Source organism: Pempheris klunzingeri, chromosome 22, assembly GCF_042242105.1.
Source record: "Pempheris klunzingeri isolate RE-2024b chromosome 22, fPemKlu1.hap1, whole genome shotgun sequence".
In the NCBI taxonomy this organism is placed as follows: Eukaryota; Metazoa; Chordata; class Actinopteri; order Acropomatiformes; family Pempheridae; genus Pempheris; species Pempheris klunzingeri.
The window spans coordinates 16,975,483-17,002,694 of NC_092033.1; the positions used below are offsets into that span (position 1 = coordinate 16,975,483).

General features: G+C 42.5%; 2 protein-coding genes across 2 annotated transcripts; both read right to left on the bottom strand.

Moving 5' to 3' along the window:
- Window positions 1-3,634: 3,634 nt before the first annotated feature.
- Window positions 3,635-10,475, bottom strand: LOC139222070 (sorting nexin-4-like). Its single transcript, XM_070854039.1, has 14 exons — window positions 10,329-10,475; window positions 9,782-9,906; window positions 9,531-9,669; window positions 8,832-8,981; window positions 8,688-8,735; window positions 8,526-8,581; window positions 7,634-7,706; window positions 7,223-7,284; window positions 6,669-6,734; window positions 6,457-6,546; window positions 4,524-4,623; window positions 4,232-4,377; window positions 3,979-4,093; window positions 3,635-3,898 (listed from the first exon to the last, which is right to left on the bottom strand). The coding sequence occupies exons 1-14, from the start codon at window positions 10,473-10,475 to the stop codon at window positions 3,851-3,853; spliced, it is 1,365 nt and encodes a 454-aa protein (XP_070710140.1). The 3' UTR covers window positions 3,635-3,850.
- Window positions 10,476-13,034: 2,559 nt separating this feature from the next.
- On the bottom strand, window positions 13,035-25,273 carry pnpla3 (patatin-like phospholipase domain containing 3). Its single transcript, XM_070854056.1, has 9 exons — window positions 25,027-25,273; window positions 23,793-24,025; window positions 23,620-23,685; window positions 20,748-20,957; window positions 16,986-17,046; window positions 16,691-16,870; window positions 15,982-16,114; window positions 15,779-15,886; window positions 13,035-14,401 (listed from the first exon to the last, which is right to left on the bottom strand). The coding sequence occupies exons 1-9, from the start codon at window positions 25,211-25,213 to the stop codon at window positions 14,158-14,160; spliced, it is 1,422 nt and encodes a 473-aa protein (XP_070710157.1). The 5' UTR covers window positions 25,214-25,273; the 3' UTR covers window positions 13,035-14,157.
- Between the last annotated feature and the right edge of the window lie 1,939 nt (window positions 25,274-27,212).

The following is a 27,212-nucleotide window of genomic DNA, read 5'->3' on the forward strand; positions in this document are numbered from 1 at the left end:
AGACAGACAGATAGACAGACAGACAGACAGACAGACAGACAGACAGATAGATAGATAGATAGATAGACAGACAGACAGACAGACAGATAGATAGATAGAACTTTATTGATCCCCAGGGTGAAATTCTGGACCACCACCATGAATACAGACAAATAAATATGCAAAATAAAAAAATAAAAAATGTATAAAATACAAGTTAATAATAACTGTAGTGCAAGTTTAAGAACCGCAGTAACATGTTAGTGTTAAATGGCAGAGGGTGCTGAGAGCTCTCTGCCAGCCAGAGCTGAGTTATTGAACAGTGTTATGGATGTTGGCAGGAATGATTTCCTGTATCTGTCCTTGTGACAGTGGAGCTGAACCAGCCTGTTGGAGAAGCTGCTCTGCTGTCTGTCCAGTAGTGGGTGAAAGTGGGTGGTCAGGATTGTCCAGAATGGACAACAGTTTGTTCACGGTCCTCCTTTCCACCACCACTTCAAGAATGTCCGGTTTGCAGTCAATCACAGAGCCGGCCTTCTTAATGAGTTTGTTCAGTCTGTTGGCGGAGGGCAGCATCAGAGCTGATGATGATGATCTGATGCTGCTCCCCAACAGACCACTGCACAGTACAGGGCGCTGGCTACTACAGACTAGTAGAAGATCTGAGAAGTATGACAAAACGTGTCTCCGGTCTCGTTTATTCAAACTCGCATGCAAGAGGATCGAGTCCGTCGCACAGAATCTGCACAGGGGTCAACGAAGGGAAAATCATCAACAGTGTCTTGTATGCATTAAGGCAATGAGAGCTCCACTTGTCCATCTCGGGGTGCAGTATCATTTTCAATGAGACTAAGTGTTGTGCTAGAAGAATAAGATTGCAAAAACTGCTAGACACTGTTGAAGAACAGTTATGCTGAAGCTGACTAAGTGTCATGTGTGGTGTGATATTGTAACAAAAGAAAGAACACAACAGCCTTTGTTTGCAGAGAGCAAAGTGCCTGTTTGCAGAAGGCAGAGGGATAGTCTCACCCATACGCTCCCTTCCATACATGGAGCGTGGAGCACTACGATTTATTAGTGTAATAAAACAGGTGGATACGTGGAACATGGAAACATATTGGTGTAATGTTTAATGGGTGCAGAAATAGACGACCAGTGAAAATGTTTAGTTGATGGGGTGGTGGGTGGAGCGTTGAGGGCTCCAGGGAATATAAACAGGGGGACTGTCCAGTGGAGCTCAGAGCTCTCTGGTTGGATGTAATGTACACATGAGAAGTCTCTCTCTTTGCTGCCGGCATTAAAGACCTAGCTTGTGTGCCAAATTACATTTCTCTCTCTCTCTCTCTCTCTCTCTAACCTCCACCCAACACAGACCCTGACAGAAAGCCCCCCTCCCTCTGAGCCTGTGTCTGTTCCAGGTTTCTTCCTGTTAAAGGGGAGTTCTTCCTGCCACTGTTTCCTAATATAACATCTGATGCTGCTCATGTGGGGATTCTTGAATCCTTAATGTTGAATTCCTGAATCGTTGGGTCTCTCTCTAATTAAAGAGTTTGGTCTAGACCTGCTCTTTATGGAAAGAGTCTTGAGATAACGCTGTTATGAATTGGTGCTCTATAAATAAAGATTGATTGATTGACGTGTATGAAGTCAGAATAAAGATATATTACATGAGACTAATTCTGGATTATAAATAAACCAGAAAAACTACATCCAAATACAGTCAGGGGTGAGACATTTTTATTCAAATAAATAGAACACACAAGAGCTACATCCAAACTGAGAAAGTATGACAACTTTACAAATACACTCACAAAGCTTATTGCAGACAAGCCTCCGAAACAGTAAATAGAAAATATTAAATAACATAGAAATGACCTGTCGACTAAAATCATCTTACCTCATGTGTAGCTCACTGTACATTAGTAGAACATGTACCTGCACTCTGTTTGAACACTTTGTACGTAGGTAACTTCCCCGTCCTCATGTTAAACCCCAAATAAGGCAAAGTATAACACTTGGCTGTGAGACGTACCCACTTAACCACTTCCCTCTCTGTACCTTTCTACTCCATACCCAGCCACGCTCATCTCACAGTTAAACATTCACAGAAGACACATAACAGACCACAAACAGCTCCTCATGAGGGCATCACAAACCAGATGACCCCCCCACACACACACATCTCATTTATATTCACGCGCACCTATTCCACATACACATACATCGACTCGGTTCCCCTTGAATACGCTCTGCTATTTTGTTCGTTGGACCTTTAGCAGACTGCTTCGTTGCTCTGGAAACCTTGTCCCTAAATAAAGTACTCGCTTCCAGACAAACGACTGAAGCTGAGCTTGTTTATCGAAACGGAGAATTTTCCACGACACTCGCCCTTGCCTCTTCCCTTTGACTGATCCATTTAAGCAAGCAATTACTTCACAGCAGAGGCGGAGGAGGAGAGAATGTGAAAATTTGTATGTTTTTTTTTTAAATCACGATTTCATTTGTTCCCATTCATTACAGGTGAAATATGATACATCTCTTCCCTTTTAGTTCTGGTCCAATTTGGTTTACACTTATTACTTATTAACTAAGCTGAGTACAAATGACGCCACATGGTCTGAAAGTATGATGGAAAATGTGTCTTCATTCTATCATTTCCTATATAATAATATGGGAAAATCGTTGTTTGAATGTTTTTCAATCCGGTGTTGACATTAGGGGGCCTTAAGTGACACAACAAGGACTTGCTTCCGGTGCAAGTCTCTTCATGGTGAGAATGATGAATGACACTTTGGGTATGCATGTGTGGCAACTTCTCTACTACAGACTATTTTAGACTGGTCTCTTGTGTTGGGCCAGTCTTTATTTAGTCTAAGTCTGATGCAAATTAGACACAAGTCAAAAAAAAGTCTGAAAAGTTGTCCATGAATGCAGCCTGTTGCTGACATACAGCAGCTGGCCGTTTTTTGGTTTAGCCAATAAAATCACCCAGAGCCTGAAGCACAGTGCACTGCCACACTGAGCAGCCTCAGCTTCTCAGCTCTGCTACACGTCTGTACCGCACTGAAATAATGTCCTTGCGTTGATGGATTTCTTCCAAAGGAGAGACATTTCCTGCTGAAGTAAACAGAGCTGGGAGATCTGACCTGTTGCTTGGTCAGCCATGACAGCCTGACAAACTCCAGACCAGCCTAAGTGAAACTAAATGGCAAACACAGCAGACTTTGAGCTCTGAACCAAAGCGAACAGGTTGCGTGGGGGTGAAAGCAGCCTCAACACACTTTAGGCAATTTAGTATTGCATTTCCATCAGAATCTAAAAAAGAACGGTCAAAATCAACGCAGCAGTGTCTGAGAAAACCAGACTTCTATGCAGTGTGTGGGTCAAGCCCCCAAAAAATCCTGAATTTTATACTTCCCATGATACAACTTGATATAGTGTCTTGGCTTGGTTGATGCTCACATCCGTCAAACACCACACTCACCAGTCATCAAAGTCAATTTACTCATCCCATCGTGACCAGCTGATTGACTTTAATATGTAAAGTTGGTAAAGTGCCTCTTTAAGGTTAGACAATATTAAATATTGAAAAAGTCGACCCTGACTTCCAGAGTCCTCCACACACCTCCTCTTCCCCTATCTAAGCCTTTTCCCTCAACAAAACGTAACAGTGAATGTAAATCACTACTGAAAACGTGGTGCATATGAATGCCTTTTGTACGAATACTTGGAATTAAACCATCTTTTTGTGCAGTTTTGTTACTTAACTGTGGTTATTTTCAGACTTCAACCAGAGGACATTGGCATTATTTCCCAGCATCCACCACTGAGGATCACTGAGGGTGGACATCCCTTGAGTATGGCTTCAGCTTTACATCTTGAGGAAGCATTCTTTGGCATTACTCCACACTTGTATTCCCTGCAGGGAGAAAGAATACAAACACATTTATAATGAACACCACCATCACAGCTGATGCTGGCTGACGTGCTGCTCTGTACCTTTTTACACAAGCTGATTTGCATGACAGCGTAGTTTATGAGTGCTTCCCGGAGATCTTTATCCTTCTGCTCCTTAAAGCGCTGCATGTCCACCCACGCCCTTTCAACAAGCTCTCTGCAATGAGACAGATCAAATAAAGCACACACACACACACACACACACACAACTGGCAAAGATATCTGTGTCTTCAGCAAAACCTTGACGACCGCTCTCACACACAATCAAGAGCGTTCAGCTGTGTCTGTGACTCACTCGCATTCAACTGTTTTGTCCTTGACCGTCTCTTCACCCTCCGCTATCAGCTCCTCCAGCAGCTTCATTCTGGCCTCCCTCTGCTCAGGTGCTTCCTGGCCAAAGAGCTTGTTGGTCATGCCCTTGAAGGAGAACGTCCGTACGATCTGAGGAAGTTATTTTGGAAGTTGTTAACATCTGGAGTCTCCCTCAAAGGCCTTACCTTGGTTTGACGTTACAAAATTAGCCATCGCCGCTATCAGGGATAACAGACAAAGGAAAAGGAAAAGTGTTTAACGTAAGTATCGCTCACCCCTGTAGCCAGCTCCTCACGCTGCTGCTTCTTAGAGATGAGGTCCTGGGAGGCCATCTCAAGCTCAAACTGGGTCAGCTCGTGTTTTCTGCACACTGCCCTGCCAAAGCAAAGTGCACGATCGTATCATTATCTGCTCTGTAGAGTAGAGGTATGTCCAGGGAACATAGATGTCAGACATAAAGCACACCACTAGCCACAAACACATTAATCACTGGGGTGCAAGAGGTCATTGTTCATGGCTCTGAGACACACGATCAACATCAGATCCTTTCTTTATAGTGCTTCACCACAGTCAGACTCTACAGAGTGAGCGTTGTGAATCAGTGTGTTATTATCAAGAGTGGTTAAGTTAAGACAATGAGGTTGGCAAAATGCACACATTTTCTTAGCTAATTATCAGCAGCAGAGAGCGATACGCAAAAAAATTCAGGTAGCAGCTTCTCATTTTGAGCCGGAGCTGACTGTCAACTTCACTTGTTAACATGTTAGCAGGTCAACTGTCTAATTAATGTTGATTCCATTAGTAAGTTACATAACAGAACAAAAGAATCTTTCTTGTCTAGTTTTTTTCAGGAGTCCCTGCTTTGCATAAGCTGTCACCGTATAACAGTGTTAGGAAACCTAGCTCTGCTAAGTGAGGAGAATGTATGGTCATGGAAACATAACTGTTGTGAAGGACAGCATATGGTGAGTTTGTACTTTGGGGGGGGGGGGGGGGGGGGGAATTGGGTCAAGACAAGTTGAATATTAACCTCTGTCAAAGCAGCAGGATGTCATATGTAACCATCATCGGAGCTCTTGTTGGAGCTCTTGCTGATGTTAGTTGATGTAAACACTGTCATTATATTGCATACTGCACAAATGTATGTCATATTAAACACAGAAAGGTGAGACCTGAACATAGTGGAATCAGGATCTTGGTCTGGTAGAGACAAAGATATCTTATGACACAATTATAAAATCAAAGGGCTTTCACAGAACTCATGGGCCTGCCCACCAGGCAAACTGGCCAGGAAAATCCACCAACAGAAAAGGGCCTAGCGGAGGTGATGTAAAGAAAATAGAATGAAGACTTCCCGAGATATAATAGAGAGCACAAAGGATTTAAAATGGGACTGACTCGAGTATATTAAATGGACATTCTGTTCACCCTGTCTAAATAACGGGGGTGATTAGGCTTTATACTCACACACACACACACACACGCACACACACATCAGGATCTCCTCACCCAGCATGGCAGTGTGGGCCAGCATAACCAGTTCACCTCCATGAAACAAGAGGCCTTCATTTTTGCCTGAACTTGTTGGCTTTTAATCAACCGACTTAACAAACAGAGAAAAAAATTCATGCCGTTGTATTTAACCATGCAGATTTCCTCGCCTCAGTCTTTCTTGTAAGATGCTTGCTGGCATCGGAGGAGTCGTATTTACTATGAGGCAACACACACCTAAGATGCTTCTGAACTTCTCTTTGTTTGAAGTAATGTGTCAGGCTCCAGCTGGTGATATCATAATGTTCATGGAGCAACTGTAGTATCATTTTCAAGGACAAGTGTTGTGCTAGAAGAATAAGATTGCAAAAACTGCTAGACATTGATTAAGAAGCGCTATGCTGAGGCTGACTGTGTTACGTGTTGTTATAAAAGTAGAGTAGGAAACATGTGATGACACTTATTTACAGTGTGTTCCATGTAATCTGTCATCTTTATGTTACCTCCATGAAGGACATTGAGAGATAATAGTGCAATGCACCAAAGATAACTTAATTAAAAAGAAAGAAGAGGACAGAGAACAGATGGAAGCTAGAAGTTAACTCAGTTATCCTGGAAGGAGGCAGAATGACGGTGGAGCTCAGAGCTCTCTGGTTGTATGTCATGTACACGTGAGGAGTCTCTCTCTTTACTGACGCCTCTAAAATTCGGTCTTACCTCAGAGCTTCAGCATAGAAGAGATATTCTTTAATTTGGTCTGCATAATGTTCCTCCTCTTCCAAGATATCATCTATTGAGGCAGCATATCTATACAGGTGTGTGACAAAAAAAAAACAGCATCTGTCTCAACAAGCAACACAGAAAGGAGTTGGCAGTCCCACTCTTACAGTATGTGTTAAATGTAATGATGGGCAGACTCAAATACTCACGCATCCATATGATGACCGGCACTCTGCAGTCCATCTCCCATCTCTTTCTCAATGGCACTCCACTCACTGCAGTGAACGCGTGGATGCACACACACACACACACACACACACACACACACACACACACACACACACACACACACACATTTGCAATTAACAAGGCCAGCCTGTCACACACACACACTGCTACATTTGAGAAAATACTGTCTTGAAAAGGAGGCTTTGTTCTCCAAAGTTGGATATGCAGTACAGAATTCATTTTTATGGTATGTAATATATTTGTAGTAATAACATCATGATGGTCACATCCTAGTGCTCCTCAATTTGGGGACTGAATACATTTTTTTCCTAAGGTACCACCAAACCTGCTTTAATTAAGCAGTACTTTTTGCTGTTAAAGAGGTTTTTTGTTTTTCCCTTCTTCAAACTGACGGCCCGAGGATTGAGGATTGATCAAAAGTGATTCGACTCGATAATGACAGTGTGGAAACAATGCACATCCATCGACAACCCCAGTCACGCACTGATACATTAGAACGTGTGAGTGGTACAACCTGAAGACTCTTCCGTAGTTCCCGTGGACCTTGTAAACTCCATAGAGTCGATCTGCAACCCTCTAGAGAGACACAGAAAATAAAAAAGTGAGTGTTCAACCAATATAAATGATATTAAGGTTTACAGCATAATGAGCCCGGCAGCTGTCTTTTTCTATACACAGAAAAAATTTTATGATGTCTACTCTGTAATTAGTGTTTGCTTCATTTGCTCCTCCAAGTTCATGATATCAGTCTTTAACAGGACTAGTGAGTTGCTGTCTTGCTGCTGCCCCCAAGTGGCTAAACGAGGGAGTTGTTTCATGTTTAAAGATTTAAAGCGTGGAGACACTTTTATTAAAAGGTATTTAAGCAAACAGGAATTTAACGTGTGTGTGAGTGAGTGAGACAAAGGCAGACAGAGAAACGTACTGCTCGTGCTCGAAGCAGCTGAGATGTGTGGGACTGCAGCTCATCGCTGTAGTGTTTCATTTCCATGAAGCGTCTGAGTGAAAGAGAAACAGACGACAGTGATTAAAATGTCCTTTACCTGCCCTCTCCCTGGTTATTTGACAATATATATGTATTTAATCATCCTTTCATTTTTTCCTTCTTTACACAATTATAAAACAATAACATTATTAAATATAAAAATATGATCATTGTAATTTTAAATATATAAATATACATTATTATATTACATACAGTGCAGAGGAGTAACTAGTCACACGAAACAGCGGTCCAAAATTAAATCTACTAGATAGTTTAGCAAAATAAAAGTAACTGTAATAAGTAAAAGGTGACAGCAGTCTGCAGGGATGTCAGCACAACCTAACCCGTCTCGAAATACAGACCAAGGAGTCTTCGATATTCCAGTCTTAATTAAGGTTATACTGAAGGACTTGTAGTAAAAGACATTAATCAGTGTACTGATGTGAGGGTTATTTATGTTTTGAGGACTTTTCAGCTGTATTGACCTTTACTGACCAATTTGTGAGAAAAGTAATCAAAAAGTCAAATGTTATTAGCTACATTACCTTCATTAAGTAACTAGAAGAGCTACATTACTTACTACATTTTTAACAGGTTGACTAGTAATATGTGAGCCATTACATTTCAAAAGTAACCTTCCCAACACTGGTAATATATAAAAACATTCTTTAATCAAGCAATTGCTTTTGGATTGATCAATTGGATGATACAAATAAAGAGTAAAAAAATTCCTCCTTCCTACAAACAGTTAAGATAACATCTTATCACTCTTAACTTATTTTATTCTTAACATTTCTTGTCCCCTCTTACAGCGTGTTTAACATGAACTTACTTATCTGGATTTCTCACCCTGAAGGTGGCACTGAGCGCTCTCAGCCTGGAATCTGCCTGCAATAGGAGTGACAAGAGGTGGTCAAGCTTTGTAAAAATCTTGAAAAATCTATGAGTTGCCTGCAAGAACAAGGTCAACAACAGGTTGACAACAGTCCAGTACCTTCGCCTGAAATCCTGTCTCGTACACAACTTCCTTCCACCCGGATTCCTGCCACACACATTAGTGAAAGAAAGTCAATCACTGAGCTACTGATCTATAAATGATAACAGGAAGTGCAGGACTGACCAGCGCTGCAGCATCTACCTCGGTAAGGAAGTGACACAGGATCTTGTCGTTGGAGAGAACTGGATGAGATGCCACGCGAAGCAAGAAGTTCTCCAGCCCGACCCTGCGGCGCTCCACAAAGTCTGGGTCCATGTTGTCTGCCGACAGCTTGTGCCACACAAACTCTGCCTGTATGCAAGGGAACAAACAAACTGCCAAGCTTTCAACCTTTCACTTGACATTTCGGCACAGTTATTTTGCTTTGCATTGCTTTTCTTTGACATCATCCAGGAATTTGGGCGGTTTGACGCCTTCTCCAGTCCACATGTCAAAGTATCAGCAAGATACTGAACGCCAGATTGCTCCTAAACTGTATGTTCGCTTCGACGTGTGAACGGTTGATCTCCGACTTTGAGCACCTTGAGTAGTCTAAAAGAACAGGAAGGCAATATACAAGTATTTTGGTGCATCACTCGTAATACACAAAGCTTATACAGCAAGTATTTTTTAATAATTAAGTAATTTTGTGCTTCTTAAAGTGTTTGAGACTATCAGCTGTGCTGTGCAGAGGTAGGGCTGGTCCACAGTTCAGTCCATCATTATTCTAAGACGTGAAGGTCAGTCAATCTGGAAAATTTCAACCACTAATTTCTCAACCTACTCACGCTTGTCCTGCTCTATCACGTTAGACATTTCACATCTTTTGAATATCACTGCACAGAGCCACACTTAACTCACCCTCTTCTCGGGCAGAGGGGGGACTACGACGTATGGGTAGGTCACTATTAAGTAGTTCCGCAGCAGTTCAAATTCACTGTATCTCCTCCACAGAGAGTCAGGGGCTGGGTTGCGACCTTCAGCGACTGCATCCATTGGCCTTGAAAAGAAAAGAAAAAAAAGAAGCCATTGTGCAACTTGTAAGTTGTCATTTCACACAGACGCAGAGCTGAAACAAGAGGAAGCACAGATAGACACGTGTGTGTGATCACCTTGTTTCGATGAGGTAGACAGTGAACGTCTCCTGCATGTTCACTGCGTTCTTGCCACTCCTTTTCTCAGCCTCGGCGACACAGATCTCCATCCTGCGCAGGAGAGTCGAGTCCTCCTCCACCACCTGAGCCAGCACATCACACAGAGGCGTTAACAGGCTCCCGGCAGCTGGTCACAACTTGCCACCGTCTCCATCCACATGAGAACTATGACGCATTATTTATTGAGCGAACTAGTTGGTGTTAGCATGGAAATGACGTCACACTGGATGGACATGTACGTTAAGACCAAAATAATTTAAATAACTTATTATATTTTACCTCAATTGTGCCTCATTAACGTGTATTATGTACGCGTGCGTTTACTTCCATTGAGCTAACGTCTCTACAACATAAAGTAAGCTAGCGCTGAGCTTTTTTTTTGTTGTTGTTGTTAGCTAATGTTAAATACGTGTATGTTAAACGTTAACGCGGCCTTTACCCGACGCCACGCCTGCTGTAACGGCCATTAAACAACTAAAATACTATGAGCGAGCCGCTGTTTCACCTTGTTGTTGACGCTGTTGCTGCTGTCTGCAGCTGTGGTTTCCGAGTCCTCGTCGGTCGCCATCCACTCCTCTTTACCATCCTCCGCCATCCTCTCTGTTCCTGATGCTGCTGCTGCTGTTGTTGTTGTTGTTGAGCCAGGGCGCATGCGCAGAGCGTCACATCAGGCGGACGATAGTATGAATGAAATATTTTCGGAAAAGCTAAATTCAAGCTAAAATGAACGGCCCGTCAAAACAAGCTGTGGAGTTATTGAAACGACAAGAGAAGCAATTTAACGCCATTAATGTCTCCCTCACAGTATTTGGCTCTTCTCTTGTATTTCTCAGTACGTGTGACTCACCAGAAATAGCTTGTGACCATTTGCATAAAAAGTTTATATCATAAAACCCATTACCAGTAAACGCACCGTTACGTCACACATAAGGGATGGCCATGGCCTCAATTTAATTTATGGGTGATTTGTGGTGTAGAGGCATGTTTGGCTTTGTACAAGGACACACAGGCTGAGGACTGGTCTATGAACTCCTGGAATGTGAGAATTCATCACTGCATGTTATTTACATCCATTAATTTTCATGTTTATGCATTTGTTTTGATTTTTCTATGTTTTGCCTTGCTGTTTTGTACGTTTTTTCGTGTTGAGCTGGGAAATGTAAGCCAGAGTTACCATGTGAACTTTTAATGTACAGAATTCTTCTGAATAAAATTGATCAAATAAAATCAAATAAAATAAAATAAAAAAACAAGCAAGCAAACAAACAAACAAACAAAAGTCTTTTAATGTCAGGCGCCATGGCATCACTTATTGGTTAGGATTAGGATTTTCCATACACACACACATAGGCATTATCAATCAGTGTCAGCGATAATGAGAATAATAATTAGAAACAATAGAAAAAGGTATTTTCACCCAAAAGTAACAGGGAATAGAAAAACAGCACGGGCCATCCCATTGGATGTTTTTATCTATAAGGAAACCCTCTACCCACAGAACAATACCCTCTGCCAAAACATTAGTACAGTGTTCCCATACAATGAGGCGCTCCTCCAACACTATGAGGTTCTTTGCAGAGACGGCTGGGCCCTTCATGAAATGATGAGCAACTGCTATGCACCATCATAGACACCATCCAGTGGTTCGATGCACAGTTTGGGGCGGCTGTGGCTCAGAGGTGGCTTGTCCATCAATGGGACGGTCAGCGGTTCCAACCCCAGATCCTCTAAGTAAGCATGTCCATGGGCAAGACACTGAAGCCCAACTTGCTCATATGTGTGAAAGAATAGTCAACTCAGACTTAGATTCTTCCTGTATGTGTAAATGAGTGAATGAGGATATAATGTAGCTTTGAGTAGTCAAAATGACTAGAGAGGCACTATACAAATACAGGAGAAAGAAAAAAAAAAACAGAAGAGACACTGAACCACTAATTGCACCACGGCTTCAGTGTGTGTGTGTGTGTGTGAATGGTTAGCCTCCTACTGATGGTAGATTGGCAATCTCTCATCAGCATGTGAATGGCTGAATGTGAATGTAGCGTTAAAGCGCTTTGAGTGGTTCAAAAGACTAGAATGGCATTATATAAGTAAAGTTCATTTTCCATTTACCATTTGTGCAACCGCAATCATGCCATGACAACCCTGACTCAGGGAAGGACATGACAGAAAAGCCCCGAGAGGCAGAGAAAGAGATCCTGTGCCAGAATATGGAGACACTGGAAAAAAAGGTTGAATCATTAGTATTGGACAAATTGTTGGAGGAGGTTAACGACCATCTACGCAGCATTACTGAGGTGCTATATATAAAAAGATTTGCAAGGAGCACCTGATACAGCACCTCTGTATTCTGTGCTTCAAATAGTACAGTGTAGGGAAGTGTGGTAGTTTATGAGTTGTGTCATGGAAAAGGAGATTGTGCACAATGACATAACACCTTTACACATTATTATTATTATTATTCTTGTTAAATCAATTTCTGCGAGGACAATGTTGTTCTGCCTCATAGACGGTTTTTAAAAGAAATGGATGGGTCTGAAAAGTGAAGCCAATTCCTAGGTGCCTTAAAACTGCATTCTTTCTAAAGGCCAGCAGGGGGCACTGTCACTTTTTCAAAAACAAGTATGTGGAAGTCTAAAACAAACCTACTTCTCACTTTATTTATCCACTAGAGTGAACATTTTCCTGAAGTATTTATGGTCTCAATTGCTAGTTTCAAGTCTTTAATACAGCACTGCTCATTTAGCAAATGATTTCTTGATGTTTCCAGACAGGATTCTTTTGATAGTTCGATAGGAAGCATCCTAGAAAATAGAAATAAAATGGGAAACTGTGGGATAGCTGTTCCGCAGAAAGGAAGAGCGTCTTTCCTCATGCTATTAGACTACTGGCTCCATCCCTCGCTCTTCACCAACCCATCCATCTATTGTCTAACGTAAATATTATTCTCTAGCAGCAGAAATGGTGACAATAAAAAAATTCTAGCATTGTTGCTGAGGTTGAGTGAGACAATAGATTCCAGACATAGACAGTGGATGGATAATGTCACGTGTCCATCCTGGTTGGTGTCTAGTGTTACTATTTGCTGCGGGTACACCCAATTTTAAAATTGTTTAATCTTAAGAGAATATAACTACAATCAAATGATAGCATAAAACAGATGGACAAAGTTCAGACCATGCATGGGAACACTGACACAGCAAAAACAAAATCGGTTGTACTCTCTTTATTGGCACAGTCTAGCAAATTAAGTCACAACAATGACCTGGTCAGAGGCATCGCAGTCATCAAAAAACTGCCGTCTCATATCATCGTGGCGGATTTATACACACAAAATGGGCAAGATTCACCTGCAAGTATTTGCACCTCGCACTAAATGTGTGTGCCTTTGCTTTGTATCCTAATTTTGTTTTGCACCTCACGCGTAATTTGAATGTTTGCTTCACTCCACTGAATATTGCATCAGTCACTCTTCTTGTTTTGCTCAGACTACCAGGAGAAACACAGTTTAGTTCCTCTGTTCCTCTATTGCACAGCACTGTACACAGATGGATGACATTAAGTTTCTCTTAAGTATGCATAGGTCAGTAATTCTAGTGACCACTGAGTGAAGTGACTAGTCTAATTTGCTAGATTTGTTTCTGTGAGGCACCACACTGTGCAGGATACTTTAGTTTATTACGACTCGGGTGTTGTTTTAGTAGCTTTAGCCCTCATTTCATTTGATTGTGACACCAGCCTTCTCACTAAAGCAATCAGCAGGGCTGAGAAATAGCTACTGAGAACAATGTCGGACACAAGACTGGTCCGATTTGTGGTTTAAAAACAGCAGACAGATTAGCCATTTCTGGTGAGATTAAGTACGTTAAGAAATGAGGCTGGTCCCCTCAGACATCCAGAAGTTGCATCATGCCACCTCAAAGCTGTCGTATGGTGCAAAAATCACAAGGCATGATCAAAAAGAGAAATAAAGAGAGACACTTGTGGAGAGACAAAAGATTGATCCCGATTTAGTTAACTATACTGGAATGAGGAAAGCATGCTACATTTGAATGCTACAAACAGGTAGGTGGGGCTGTAGTTGGACTGTAAAACATTTCTATGCTAAAACAGGCCATAAAAAAATGTCCATGATCCTTAGTGAGTTGTGATGCTATCTTCCAGAACACGTATTAAAATATCATACACTTGGAGTCACAGATAAATGCGTTTCCTTAAAAACGTTTCCGCACCATTGCTCATTGGTTCAAATTTGTACCACCTGCGATCCGCTAGCTCCTCACAGAGCGTACACCGGACCGCGTCGTTGTTGAGGCGCACGTCCCCAAACCGTCTCACTCCTGGGTTTGGCTGTGAGGTTCATCCCGCAAGCCGACAAAGAAGCAGACCTGCTGCGGAGAGGACGGGGCGGTGTGAGGGTGATGGTGGGAGGACGGGGTGGAGGTAGACTTGGGGATCTCCCAGTAGCTGCCGTGGAGGTCTAGGGAGGAAAGGGCAGGCAGGCTGTCCCCCTGCATGGGTTCGTCGCACCCCGTGGGCAGAGGCGGCGCGCTCAGGCATTTCCTCAGGCACGGCTCGCTGTGAAGTCAGTGACATGGGTGTTTAAGAGTTTGATTTATTTCTTCATGCATGCAAGCAACAGGAAAAAAAGTTCACGACAGCAAATAGATCCTTTCAGATATACTTATTCAGCTTTAAAGCGACAGTTTGGATTCTAATCCACAGTTAGGATGGGTCAGGAACAGTTTTAGCCACCTAAAAAAAATGGCTAAACTACACAAAATAAACCAACTTAACCAAATAAAATCAATACCTGTTGAAGTATATCCTATATTTAGAATTTACGCAGCTTTGCATTGCTGTCAGACAGCCTTTCACATCAGGGATCTGACTCCACGGTGTCACTACATGCTCTCTTCAGCAACCTCAAGTGGTGAAGATGTTCTAATATTGCATACGCTTCAACAGACACTGCCTTTTTCTGTTGATCCCGTCCACAGCAGTACATTGCTTAGAGGACACTCCTGCAGGCACGCCGATTGCAATCTACTGTGAGTAATGCAATAATTTAGTAAAAATGAAGTTTAAAAACAATCTAAATCTATGCCTCTAAAAGGTGCTCTCTCACAAGAACTCCTGGGCTGTCGAGAGCCAGGCTTAAGGCTCCCGTGTGCTTCAAACAAACTAGACGGCACGGACATGTTGCCTGATTAAGCCAACAACAAAAGTGCGAGATGCAAAGTCCGCCATCGGAGAGGTGGGAGACGCGACGAGTTGTACAAATACAGGCAACAGCGCAAGACCTATGGACCGTTTCTCTAGAAAAGCATTCGTGGTGTCGCGGTCGACATAAAAGAATGAAAACAAAGAGAAATGAGACCATGAGAGAGAAGTTTAAAAGCCGCCTTATCTTCCACCTCTGGACACCTGAACCAATCATTTCTGCTGCTGTAGCCAGAATCTGATTCCTGATCAGTTCAACTGCCGAACGATCTGTGTGCTCCAAAGAGCGCTGACCTGTATGAGTGAGGGGATGGAGCGAATTAGACCCCACGAAGACAATAAAAGTTTGGTCTCTCCTGTATTTCAGAAATGCTGTTCATTCATGTGTTTGTGACTAAAATCGCTTAAATGTGAAAAGTTCTTCTTCTTCAGTAACAATAGCTTCAGGTGCATCACTGTCTTCATAAAGGGCGGACCCCTGATTTACATCTAACCAGTGGAAACAAAGGATGATTTGGTTTTTAATGCGTGGGTTTTGTAGCTTGATGTGTGTGCACGGTTGTCTGATGTCAGCTGGGTGTCGGGGTTTCAGTTAAAAACATGTTTATTTGCACTGATATTTACTGAGTAGTAAATAAACCTTTGAAGGAAAGAAAGAGAATGATTCTGGTTCCAAAGAGTGAGTATGTACGACCGAACACCGTGTCCACTGTGTGGGAACTCATCCGTCACCTATTGGAACTGGCCGGCGCTCCTTTCCAGGCCTGTCGGTACATGCCACCCGCCACTCCAAACAGCCAGCTCACATCAGACGGCACCTCTGGGATCCACTCCAGAAACCTGGGACAGAGCAGAAATGATATTATGTAATACGTGAACACGTCACGGACCATTAAGATGCTTTAGGATGAGGTGTTGCCATTGTCACGTCTCACCTCTGGGCCACCGAGTAGGCTGACTGCACAGGAAGCGTGTATGGCATGAGCATGTAGGAGGCCACTCTCACAGGCAGCATCCCGGATACCTTGGCATACAGACCAGATTTGTCTTGGCAGGCCTCACAGAACACTGACAGACACACATACACAGCATGTTTTCACCATTATTCACACACCAATTTAAAGGTACATTACAAAATCTGTATGATATTGTTAGAATGTCTTTTTTATGTAACATGCTGCAGGGACATGTGTCCTAGACAGTATGCACGTTCCCCTCAAGTCAGCATTCTATCTTCCTGACTCCACCTTGTCTGGACGATGGTCAGTTCATGTAAAGGTTAAGTCCATCTTTGGGGTACCCCCTCACATACCTGAAACCAGATCTTGCTTGTGGAATCTATATATATATATATATATGTGTGTGTGTGTGTGTATGTATGTGTGTATATATATATATATATATATACACACACACACACACATACACACACACATATATATATATACATATATATATATATATATGTGAAAGCTTTGCTCTGTATTCTTTAGTCTCATCTATGCCTGTGATGTTAGACTCCGAGCTTGTGAACCTACATAAACTTGGACTCCTCTCTTCATTACTACAAACCACAGAAAAGCATCCCTACAGATATGAAAAACTAAAATCTCGATTATTAAAAGCCGGGGGACGCCGCTGCACCTTTCTTGATGGGCGTGGGCAGAGCGATCTGCTCGTCCAGCCACCAGTGCTGTTTGCGAAGCAGGTGGAGCCTCCGGAGCACCCACTCTTTGGTGGTTTCCGTATGCTTGCAGCAGCAGCAGTTGGGCAGGCTTTCGGGCAGGGCGGGGCCCGCGGTGGGACGCTGTAGCATCAGCAGGTCTGGTAAAACATGACATCAGCGACACGGTCCAAAGGTTAAGCTAGATAATGATGCAGCGTAATGAGTCATGCTTATTTGAGAGACACCGTGATGACGCAGTCGCTGAATACTCACTGTTCGCTTCGAGGAAGCGTAGAGCATCCTTATACCCACTCTGGCACATCTCAGCCAGCACCTGAGGAGAGGAAGACGGTACGGTCTTTTCAGAAATGTCTCAATATTATAAGCAAACTATACCTTGGTATAATATCACTGAAGAAGGATAGCACAGACTACATAAAACAGCGATGGGAAAAGGAACTGGACATTGAAATATCTGCAGACATGTGGCTGAATGCCTGGAAAACACAGTCTTCTACCACCAGTTCCCTAACTTGGAGAGACTTCTGTTGGAAGAACCTGATTTGATTTTTTTATAACTCCCAAACAGAAGACTAAACAAACTGGTTCTCAATCAACTTGCTGGAGGGAATGTGGAGAAATTATGGCGGATCATTCCCATATTTTCTGGACCTGTCCCTCTATCCGGACCTTCTGGAAGGAACAATAATTTCAAATATACTGGGTTTTAGTTTCAGCTCAACCCTTTACATTTCTTTACTTTGGTCATATTCCTGATGGACTGAGTAAAAATGACATTTTCCTGTTAAAGATTTTGCTGGCTGCAAGTAAAAAGGCCATTACAAAATGCTGGCTCCAAAAAAACAGTCCTACTGCTGGCCTTTTTGTTAATATTGTTAAACATCTACATCTCTTAGAACAGATGAACCACTCCATACGACTCCACAAAGAACTGGGGAAAAAAAAAAGCGGTGGGAAAAATGGTGTATTTATTTAGCCAATGAGACGGATATTTAACTTTACTGTGTGTGACAGTACATCGTAAAAAATGCGAAACTTGCCTTGACTCACTCTCATCCCATGACCCCATATGTTCGTTCTGTATTGTGTTTATTTACTCTTGCCAATGTAAAAATTCTCATAAATAAAAAGTTAAAAAAAAAAAAAAAAAGAAATGTCTCAATATTCATGACATAAATTGTCCATGTAGTGGGCTTTTTTTTTGACTGGCCTTTCTGTCTCATCTTATTTCTTGGTGTACAGTGTTGTACGGTGACTGCAATGATGTCAAAATGTGCCTGTTTCACAGTAAAACTTTACTGTTCTTTATGTCAGAAGGGTTGTTGGAGTTTTGACCCTTTAGGGCTGCCATACTCACCCAAATTTTAAACGCCTATAAAATGTCTGAGCTGAACATATAACATGCCTCTTTTTTTTATTTATTTGATTTAAATGTATTTCCCATGTTGTAATTTGGCTTATTAAAACCAAAGATCTATATTGTCCTTTCAGCATTTATTTTTTATTTTAAGACTTCGTGCTCAGGCTCATTGTAGTTCACTTTATTTTTATTTGGTTGACTTGCTTTTATTCAGGCATTTTAAATCTTAAGAGTTGGACCAAACTATCATCAAACTACTGCTGCGCTTTAAAATATTACGAATATATAAACATATACAGGGAATTTGTGACAGCTGGTTATATTTCCTGTCAAAGCACCAAGCCCAAAGGTGATAAAGAAGTGCACCTGTCGTACACCGTTCAGATATCCTATCTGTCATTACTGTGCAGCCATGCCACTGTCGTCACTTTGTTTGTTACTGCATGAGAGCAACTTCTTCGAGGAGAGAGAACTCTGACGGCAGCAGAGGTGCTCACAGGTAAGACCGATTCTGTATTCCTGTGTCAAATGTCAATACCGCAATGCCAAGCGTGTGTTTGTGGTGACGAGTTAACAAAGATTTGCTGCCTCGAATATGTCCGGGTAAACTTGTTTTTCATGTAGCGGTGGCACAGAGGGGGTAATTCCTCCCTGCAGGAATGTGGTAAGCACAAATGCGCCTGCGTCACACAGATTTGTGCGCCCAGTGACATAATCCGGAGACTCAGGCGGCATGCACACACACACACACACACACACAGGAGGGGAGCGGTGAAGAGCCAGGCTGCGTGACAACAACACGGCACACAGCTCCACCCCGACAAAGTCAAAGCTCAGCTCGTCTTAAAGGTTACCTAACGATCATCACAGCGACAGGGGAGTGACAGTGGAAGGGGGGGGGGGGGGGGGTAAACAGAGGATACAAGGTACATCCAGATGCAACTTCCTGTCAATCATGCGGAAGGGGAGCAGAGGGAGATTAAACAGGGACTGGGGAAAACAAGAAAAGTGTCATGGATGTGGATATTCAAGGTTTTTAACGGGGATATCTCAAGCCGAAGCGATCTGCACAGCTCTCGTGCGCGTCTCAAAGGGACTTCATCCACTTGTGAAAGTGAGGCAGATGTCTTAAAAAAAAAAAAAAAAAAAAAGTCAGCAAGCCACTGCAATGTCACAGCATGGAATTACTTTCATTAATCCAGGGGGTGTCTCCTAATCTAAAACCATCTGGCAGTCTTCCAGCCACTGAGGACGTGGGTGATGTTTTTTTTAAATTAAAGTTAAAAGCTCTCTCGACGACATTCAGAATATTAATATAGAACTAGAGCAACTATTGGTAGGTAAAGATACAGTGGAGTATGGCGACCTGAGAGCAGAGAATGAAGTCGCACTCCTTCTCTGTCCTTGGTTAGGTCACCTGGACTCAGCTCACTCAGTCTGTGAGCGGTTCAGTGAGCTGATGCAGTAAGCAAAACAATTACACTATAAGAGAAGCCCCAAAACAGTTGGCTTGACACTTTATTTAAAAAAAAAAAACAAGTGATGCCTTTAGCAACTAACAGACAAGCTTAGCAAAGGGTAGTCAACACTGGAATTATGGTCATAATCCGGCCGGAGTGCTGTCGGCTCCCGGGGACGGAAGCCAGGTGGTTTGCTTGGGGGTGAAATATGAAGTTGCTGGTCGGAAAAATCAGAATCAGAATTCTTGGCTCATTTTCAGTAAGCAAGCACATAGCTATCGCTCTTAAGACTGACCCCCCCACACATGTGCCTGCGTGACAGTTCCAAGCTCCAAAAAAAGGCAATTTCCCTTCATTTAACAATTGTGGCATTTAATGGACTTTTAGTTTATCTGATCTCTCTTACGAGAGCACACGCATCGAACGAAGGAAAGCCACGGCGGTGGGGTGCTTGTCGCTGTAGTACCACACCTAGTGGTTCTGAATCTCCTACATAGATCTTTTTTTAACGATGCCTGTAACTAAGACAGGACCGCGGGGTCCTGTGGCGCTTCATGAGGCAGTGATGCTTCTGTACTTGACCTGGTTAACGTGATCAGAGAGGTGGAATTGTGAAGTACTCAGTCACAGTATTTCACTTTTGCGTTTGTTGGAAGTTAAGATTCTACATAACACACACGATTCTCACATAGTGCTGTAGACGAGTGTTATTTCCTCTTTTTAATGCTGCACAGACTCACTTTAAAGCTACGTTAGCTCACTTCTTGGCCCCTTGGGGACGGCAGAACAGCTAAAAACACATTATCAGCTTCTGAAGTTCTATATTACCCGGCTCTTTATTCACCAGCGTGTCATTAGCTTCGTCTGTTTGAAGCATTGCAGACTTGGATGGTAATTCTCCGCGGGTTCACTGCTACGAGCGAATTCTATCACATTACACGTCGTAATTTGATCCAGTGTTGATGTAAGAATATTGATCGGCGCAGCTTTGAATTGAAGTGTGTTGCTGTGACATATAGGGAAGCATAAATATCAGATTGGGCCTCTGGATTAAATTACTCTGATTCAGAAAAAAAAAAAAATCTTCTCCACATACTTGACTTGATGGGAGCTTATTTAAATACTGTCCAAAAGAGCGCACCATCTGCAAAAGTTAAAGTGGTCTCCCCCTATGCCCCTGAAGGCACCACTTACCTTGGGCTCTGGTGGAAACAGGGCTCTGCTGAGGCGGTACATGTTGCCCAGGTTCATCTGGATGCTGGTGTTGGTGAAGCGCAGCTCGTGGAAACTGGTGGAGTTGTCACGGGGACAGATGTCGTTCTCGCCAGAGAAGGGAGAGATGGTGATGGTGTTCTTCAGGCCTGACTGCGGAAGGTTGTCGCTGATGCCTCCATCCACGTAACGCTGCAGACACGAGAGAAAGCGGGCACAGAAATGACATCTGCTCTTACTTTCGTTCAGACTCGACGTGGTTAAATCACTACATCAGTCGTCCGCTGACAATACAATACTGCTGCTGCACCATCATAATGGGACCAGGTCTAGACAAAGGCCAGCCTGTCAAACAGTCTGTAACACTAACATCTTTGTGACACAGTTTTTTTTTACAGACTTTGCCCGTTCATTTATGAAATTAAATGCTCCAGTTCCATTTCAGATTCAGACCTGGAACATTGAAGGGGTGTGTGTTAAAATGCCGCGGAGAAGGAATTAACCTTATTCTAAGTGCCAGTTGTAAAATCCCATTCAGCTTGGCAGAAAGGTTAGACATGCAGCCTCTGTGTTAGGACACCCAGCCCGACAGAATGTAGGTCAGCGAGGAAGACGTCATTATCATTCAACGTGAATAGAGATTATATAAGTGTGTGTTAGATTTTCTACACTGGCATTATTACAACTTTATTTTTCATTCCTTTACTGTTGTTGCACTGTTAGTAGCATCTCCTGTTTTCATCATTTCTTCTGATGCACTAAGGTAAATCTAAAATGACTGAAAACATTCTGGTACAGCTCTTGTCACGTCTGAATCACAATAACATCCTTGAGAAATTCAAATCTGCTTTCAGGGCCCTCCACAGTACAGAACCAGCCGTGTTTCTGGGGGTTGCACATTACTGGTATTAGAGTTGGTATTGGGGGTCGAGCTCTGGCCTGGATAACTTCATACCTGAATAACAGAACCTTCTGTCGTTATGGGTAGCTTCTTTCATCCTCAGATAATATTTCCTGTGGGGTTTCCTATTCCAGGTGTAATTCTTTTCTCCACTCACATGCTTCTGTTAAGTCAAATCGTGCAGCACGGTGGTGCAGCGGTTAGCACCCTGCCAGCAGGTTTTGTGGTTTGGAGGAGAAAAGAGGTGTCTACATGCGTCTGCAAGTTCAATTTAAGACTTTTAAAAGCTTTTTAATAAGACAATTTAATTCAATTTCAGGCCTTTTTTTTTTGCAATAAAAACAAATCATACAAAGACAATTAAAAAGTAGAAGTAAGGCAGAATGACAGTAACTGGTTCAGTGGAAGAACAGAACCGCTTACTAATGTGGAAAAATCATATTTGTAGCCTGTAACTGTGGCAGGATAACAGACATCTGTGAAATCAACCCGAAACTGATTCCATCAAACATTAAATGATCAGACACTGGATTTTAGAGCAGGCCCACAGCAGTCAGTAACTAAATATTTAAGACCTTCCCCGACAGAAATTATAACTGTTTGATACTTTTTATGGTCTTTAATAAGTGAATGTATGGCATTTTAAGACTTTTGAAGCCCTTCCGGCTGCCCTGCATACAAGTTCCGTTCATTAACTCACTTATTTGACAAGTATTAGAAGTAGTTGTTGATTTCCAGAGGAATTTCTTTCTTTTCTAAAACCTTATTGGCCAGCTGAACTCTGATCTTTCCTTTCATTATCGCTTCATTACAAAGTCCTCTCGAGGAACTTTCCAAGAATTTACAGTGAAATGCCGGTTCCTTTCTAGGTATTTATAAGGAAGCCAGGGGGGGCCTGCAGAGACGGACGCTTACTGGACTTTATAAAGTTTGTTTTAACAAATATCTACAAATGAATACACGACTCTGGATAACTATACCGCCTGTTAAACTGTTCTCCACGGTGCTATTTGTCCACACGGTGTCATGTCAAATGAATGACACACAGCCAATGAGTCACGCTAAACTTTGCTCCGAGCCAGCAGGCAGTCTAGGAAACAGAAAGTACACAATGTACAGAAACCTAAGATAAGACCTGCAGACAGTTTATGTGTAGACTATATGTATTGTGCTCCCTGTGGTGAACTTTGACAGAAACCCTGAGTGAACGGACTCTATTCGGGGTGAAACACACCAAGATATCCGACGTGGTTGATTATTTTCTATCTGTCTTGAATGTGAAGCATTTGATCTTTGATTATTTTGACATCCTAGTGACACTTTAGATTCTTCCAGCGCACACACTTCAGCGTGCTATAATTCTCTGCCTTTATCACAACATGTCACGTCATCTTCTTCATTCTTTTTTTACATCTGTCTTCGTCGCCACGCCTTTGACCTTTGTATTTCGTTATTACTACGTAACGTCATCTGAATCCAATCTGACCGACTTAGTTCCGTTTGATGCCCTGGCAGCAGAGGAGAGGAGGCAGGTCTGATTAGCGCTGCCTACATCCAGTGCACACAAACACAGAAACCCCCGGCACTCTTTATCTGAATTATGTCACTGTCAAAGTCCAGCAGCAGCTGATAAGTCAAAGTGAAGACAACACTGAGGCATTGGTATCAGAAACTAGACCCTGCAACCTAAATGATTACCACAGATTACTCACTTTTGCTTTCCTTCATGTCTCTAAACACAGACTTGTCTTTCTTTCTTACTCCTTCTTTAACATGTTTGTTAGTAAATGTTCCGCAGTGAACGGTTTTGATCACATGTGATGAAGGAAACACTGCGACTGTTCTTGTAAAAAAAAATTGTGAAAAGCAATTTTGTTAAAAATACTCGTGCATCCCACAGCGGGAAACCAAAGCTAAATCTTAATGAGGAGTGATTCAAGCTCAGACACGTACCACTCCTCTGAAGGACGGAGGAATCAGCCCACAGTAGATGGGAATAAAACAGCTACAGATCAGTGCCTGTGGACAGAGCGCAGGGTTAAAAGCAGAAGACGTTTCTTGAGGCTTTGTACTGATGTAACTGAGGTCCCAAAGGGTTCTCCTGATTTCAAAAGAATAAGCCGCACCTGGATGAGTTCCTCTTTGGAGCTAAATTCTGACACCAGCACGTTCTCCCCGTCGGACACTCTGGTCAGCGAAACGCACAGCCGCCCCGAGGCCAGCACGTGTGCGTCAGAGGGCAGGTCGCGATCCAGGCCAGACTTTATGACCTTGACCAGGTTGAAGGTAGGGTGAAGGGGACCCAGGTTCCTCCTCCTGGCCTCTTTCGCCACCTCGATCACATCTGCGCAGCATTTCGCTAAGAAATAAGAATGAAAAAGGAGAAGTTTTAGCTCAGAAGAACGTCACACCTGTAGATGAATCGCCTGCAGAAAAGAAAAACCAAAAAAAAACCCTGGATCAATATTCACTAAAGCTACCAGGAGTCATTGACCGTCAGTGACCAGTATGAGCCTTCTTCTGAGTACTGAACTCACGCTGAGCTCACTGCGGACTCCTGTTGGTCGACGCACATAGGCTGATGTGTCTACTGGTGTCGGTCCCGAGGATTTCTCATTTGTGGAAGAGAAACTGAGAGAGCACCGCCGTCGCACCATAAACAGCAGAGAAAGGTTGTTTCATTCTGCTGCGGTTTCACACCAGTGTTCCACTTCCATTAAACACATGCTGCCTATACATCAGCGAAAACCACTTCCAGCCAACTGTCCATGCTCTGTTTCTGCCGGTGTAGCACTAAAACCTGATGGTGACTCACTGCATACATGTTACATCTAATCTTGTACAGGCGCCAAAAATTATCTACAGCGTCTTTACCCAGTTTTGAACACTGAAAGTATAATTATGGCCTAATAACGACAGTCATAAACGATTAGAAGCACATATATATATATATATTATTATATATATATTCACATTTAGTCTGACTTGCTAGATTAAATAACCAGTTTTGTGTTTTGAAAGCCAACACCAGTCACATGAGGTTTGTTTTAGAGACCGAGAAACTGAATCTATGTTTTGAGAATATGAAAAATATCTGAGAATGTATTTATAGTATATTTCAGTATTCCATCATGCACAAAATACACCTTTGGGTCTCTTTTGGCAAAACATTCAACTAAAATCTTTTTCTTTTTCTTTCCAACAGGGACTGAAGTGAAAAAGGTTGAGCCCATAATAACCCATGATAATAATAATAATAATACTAGCAGCAATAATAGTACAGGACTAAAAGCCCTCCTATCCAGCCTGAAGTGTAAAGGGTAAAGCTCCAGGCTCCGGAGCCTCAGCGGTGTGTCTTACTTATGGAAGCCTGGCTGGCGAGCACCGACGCGGTCAGAGCACCGGCAGAGGCACCGTACAGCTTGGTGGCCCCCGTGACGAGGTAGGGAGCTTTCTCCAGCAAGCAGCTGGCTACTCCGATGTGGTAAATCCCCAAGAACCCGCATCCGGCGAAAGACAGGTTCCACCCTGCGTTTAGGTCGAACATGGCGGGGCATGCCCCGGCCGGGGAGCCCTGAGAGCGGACAGATCCCGAGTGTACCGGGGGGGGGGGTCGCACAGTCGTCACCCCTGCTCGGAGGAGAGAGGTAGATTCGCGGAATCAACAAGTCAACAACTGGCTCTATAAAAGGGAAGTGAAGGGGAGGTCGCACTGCTGATGATGCCTTCAGGTGCAGTCAGAACTCTCAGAACGCTGACCTCAGCGGCCTGGTTGTGCGTCTTACGTTCCCTTTTCACGACAGGGATATTACCATTATATATGATATGAAAATCTAAACAGTATTACAGTTATTTTGATGTTATGTTACATGCGTGCTTTTGCACTGTGTGACGCACTCTGACGCACATGAAACAGAACGTGGAGCCACTGAATGCGCTGGAGGGTATTCAGAGATGTTAAGATTTACGAGTAACCACGAAGGCAACATGTGCTACTGAAAGTATTATTGGACAATTAAACGTCTGTCAATTCCCCTTTCTACACACGAGCCAATCCACAGCAAGAGAAACACACACACACACACACACACACACACACACACACACACACACACACACACACACACACACACACACAGTGTTACTTGGACCATGCATCATTATAAGAAAATTATAGGAACATTATATTAAAGAAGAAATTACATTCAATCTAATCTAATAATTGAATTTAGTTGCTTATTAGAGAAGCATGTGTGTATTTACTGTGCACATTCATACCAACTGACTTAAAAGTCTAAAATATTGGAAAACCTGTAGAAAAGTATCCAACTGAAAATATCCCACCCCTTCCCTTTAGGCCACACCCCCCACAACACATAAAGGTGCGTGGCTCATAGATACAGACATATAATATACTCATAGATATTTATGTGGCATGCCAAAGTCAAGCAGGTCTACTAGAAACTTGCTTAATTCAGAACTGAATTTTTCATGAAATTTGTTCTAAATGGGAGATATTGAATAGCCATATCCATTTAGTATTATATCATATTATATTATATTATATTAATAGAGACTTTATGAGGAGAGCTTTTATTCAATTTTTTGCTTTTTCACCTGAAGCATTGGACTACACACGTGAACATAATAAACTTTTGCACGTAGTTATTTGTGGTGTAAAATGAATAAACTGTTCAAATATCCAAATTCAGTTTAACTTCTTGGCCTTTTTACAATATCATGTGATTTCACTGCATAGACATTCAAATAGTCAGTGTGTTGCTGAAAAAAAATTATGTCAATTACTTGCTTGTACTGAATTTGTACACATTTATACATTGAGAGGGTTGAGACCACAGTCAGAGCAAAAACATGGTTCAGACCCCAGAGGGTTAATTGGTGGGTCGAAATCGCTTGTAGGTGTGAATGTGAGCATGAATGGTTGTTTGTTGGCCTCTCGCTCTGTATCAGCTGGGGTCGGCTCAAAGCTTACTGACTGGATTTTCTTCTCTTAACTGGAGTCTAGGAAACTAACTAATTAAACTTTTATTAATGAATTGATTTACTTATTGATGAAATAACAAACAACCAGGTGGCTTTATAACAGTGTAATAGACATAGATGTAGAGATGTTGCCTATTCAGAGATTGGAGCCTGAGTGTCCCAGTGGAAGTTATGGCTATTTGGATGGTTAATGTTTTGAAATAAAGCTGATAAGCAGCTGAGTTTAATTCCAACAGGTAATCAGTATCATGTCCAATTTCTCAAATTTACAACAAACCAAAATCTAAGAAAATCAGTCCAGAATTAAATAGGTTAGTGAATTTTTGTTGAGAAAACTGCATCACTCAATACACATAGAAGATCTTGACCTCCCCAATATGGCAGACGTGCCATACAGTGAGGCTAACGTTAGCTACTGACTAATGTAAGCTATACCGCTGGAGTAAAGTCCACCATAGTGATGAGCGTGGGGGTCTCCTGTACACAACCACTGGCTGACAATCTCGCTCAACTTCTCAGTTTCTTCTAACAAACTCATTTTA

What these genes read in the sequence shown, in the direction of transcription:
- LOC139222070 (XM_070854039.1), bottom strand. Translation starts at nt 10,475, where the DNA reads ATGCGCCCTGGCTCAACAACAACAACAACAGCAGCAGCAGCATCAGGA. An exon ending in CCCCTCTGCCCGAGAAGAGG is followed by an intron (nt 8,982 to 9,530) that starts GTGAGTTAAGTG and finishes CCTTGCATACAG; the next exon opens with GCAGAGTTTGTGTGGCACAA. An exon ending in AGGGTGAGAAATCCAGATAA is followed by an intron (nt 7,707 to 8,525) that starts GTAAGTTCATGT and finishes TCTTTCACTCAG; the next exon opens with ACGCTTCATGGAAATGAAAC.
- pnpla3 (XM_070854056.1), bottom strand. Translation starts at nt 25,213, where the DNA reads ATGTTCGACCTAAACGCAGGGTGGAACCTGTCTTTCGCCGGATGCGGG. An exon ending in CTCCGTCCTTCAGAGGAGTG is followed by an intron (nt 20,958 to 23,619) that starts GTACGTGTCTGA and finishes TCGTGTCTGCAG; the next exon opens with CGTTACGTGGATGGAGGCAT. An exon ending in ACGCTTCCTCGAAGCGAACA is followed by an intron (nt 16,871 to 16,985) that starts GTGAGTATTCAG and finishes ATGTTTTACCAG; the next exon opens with ACCTGCTGATGCTACAGCGT.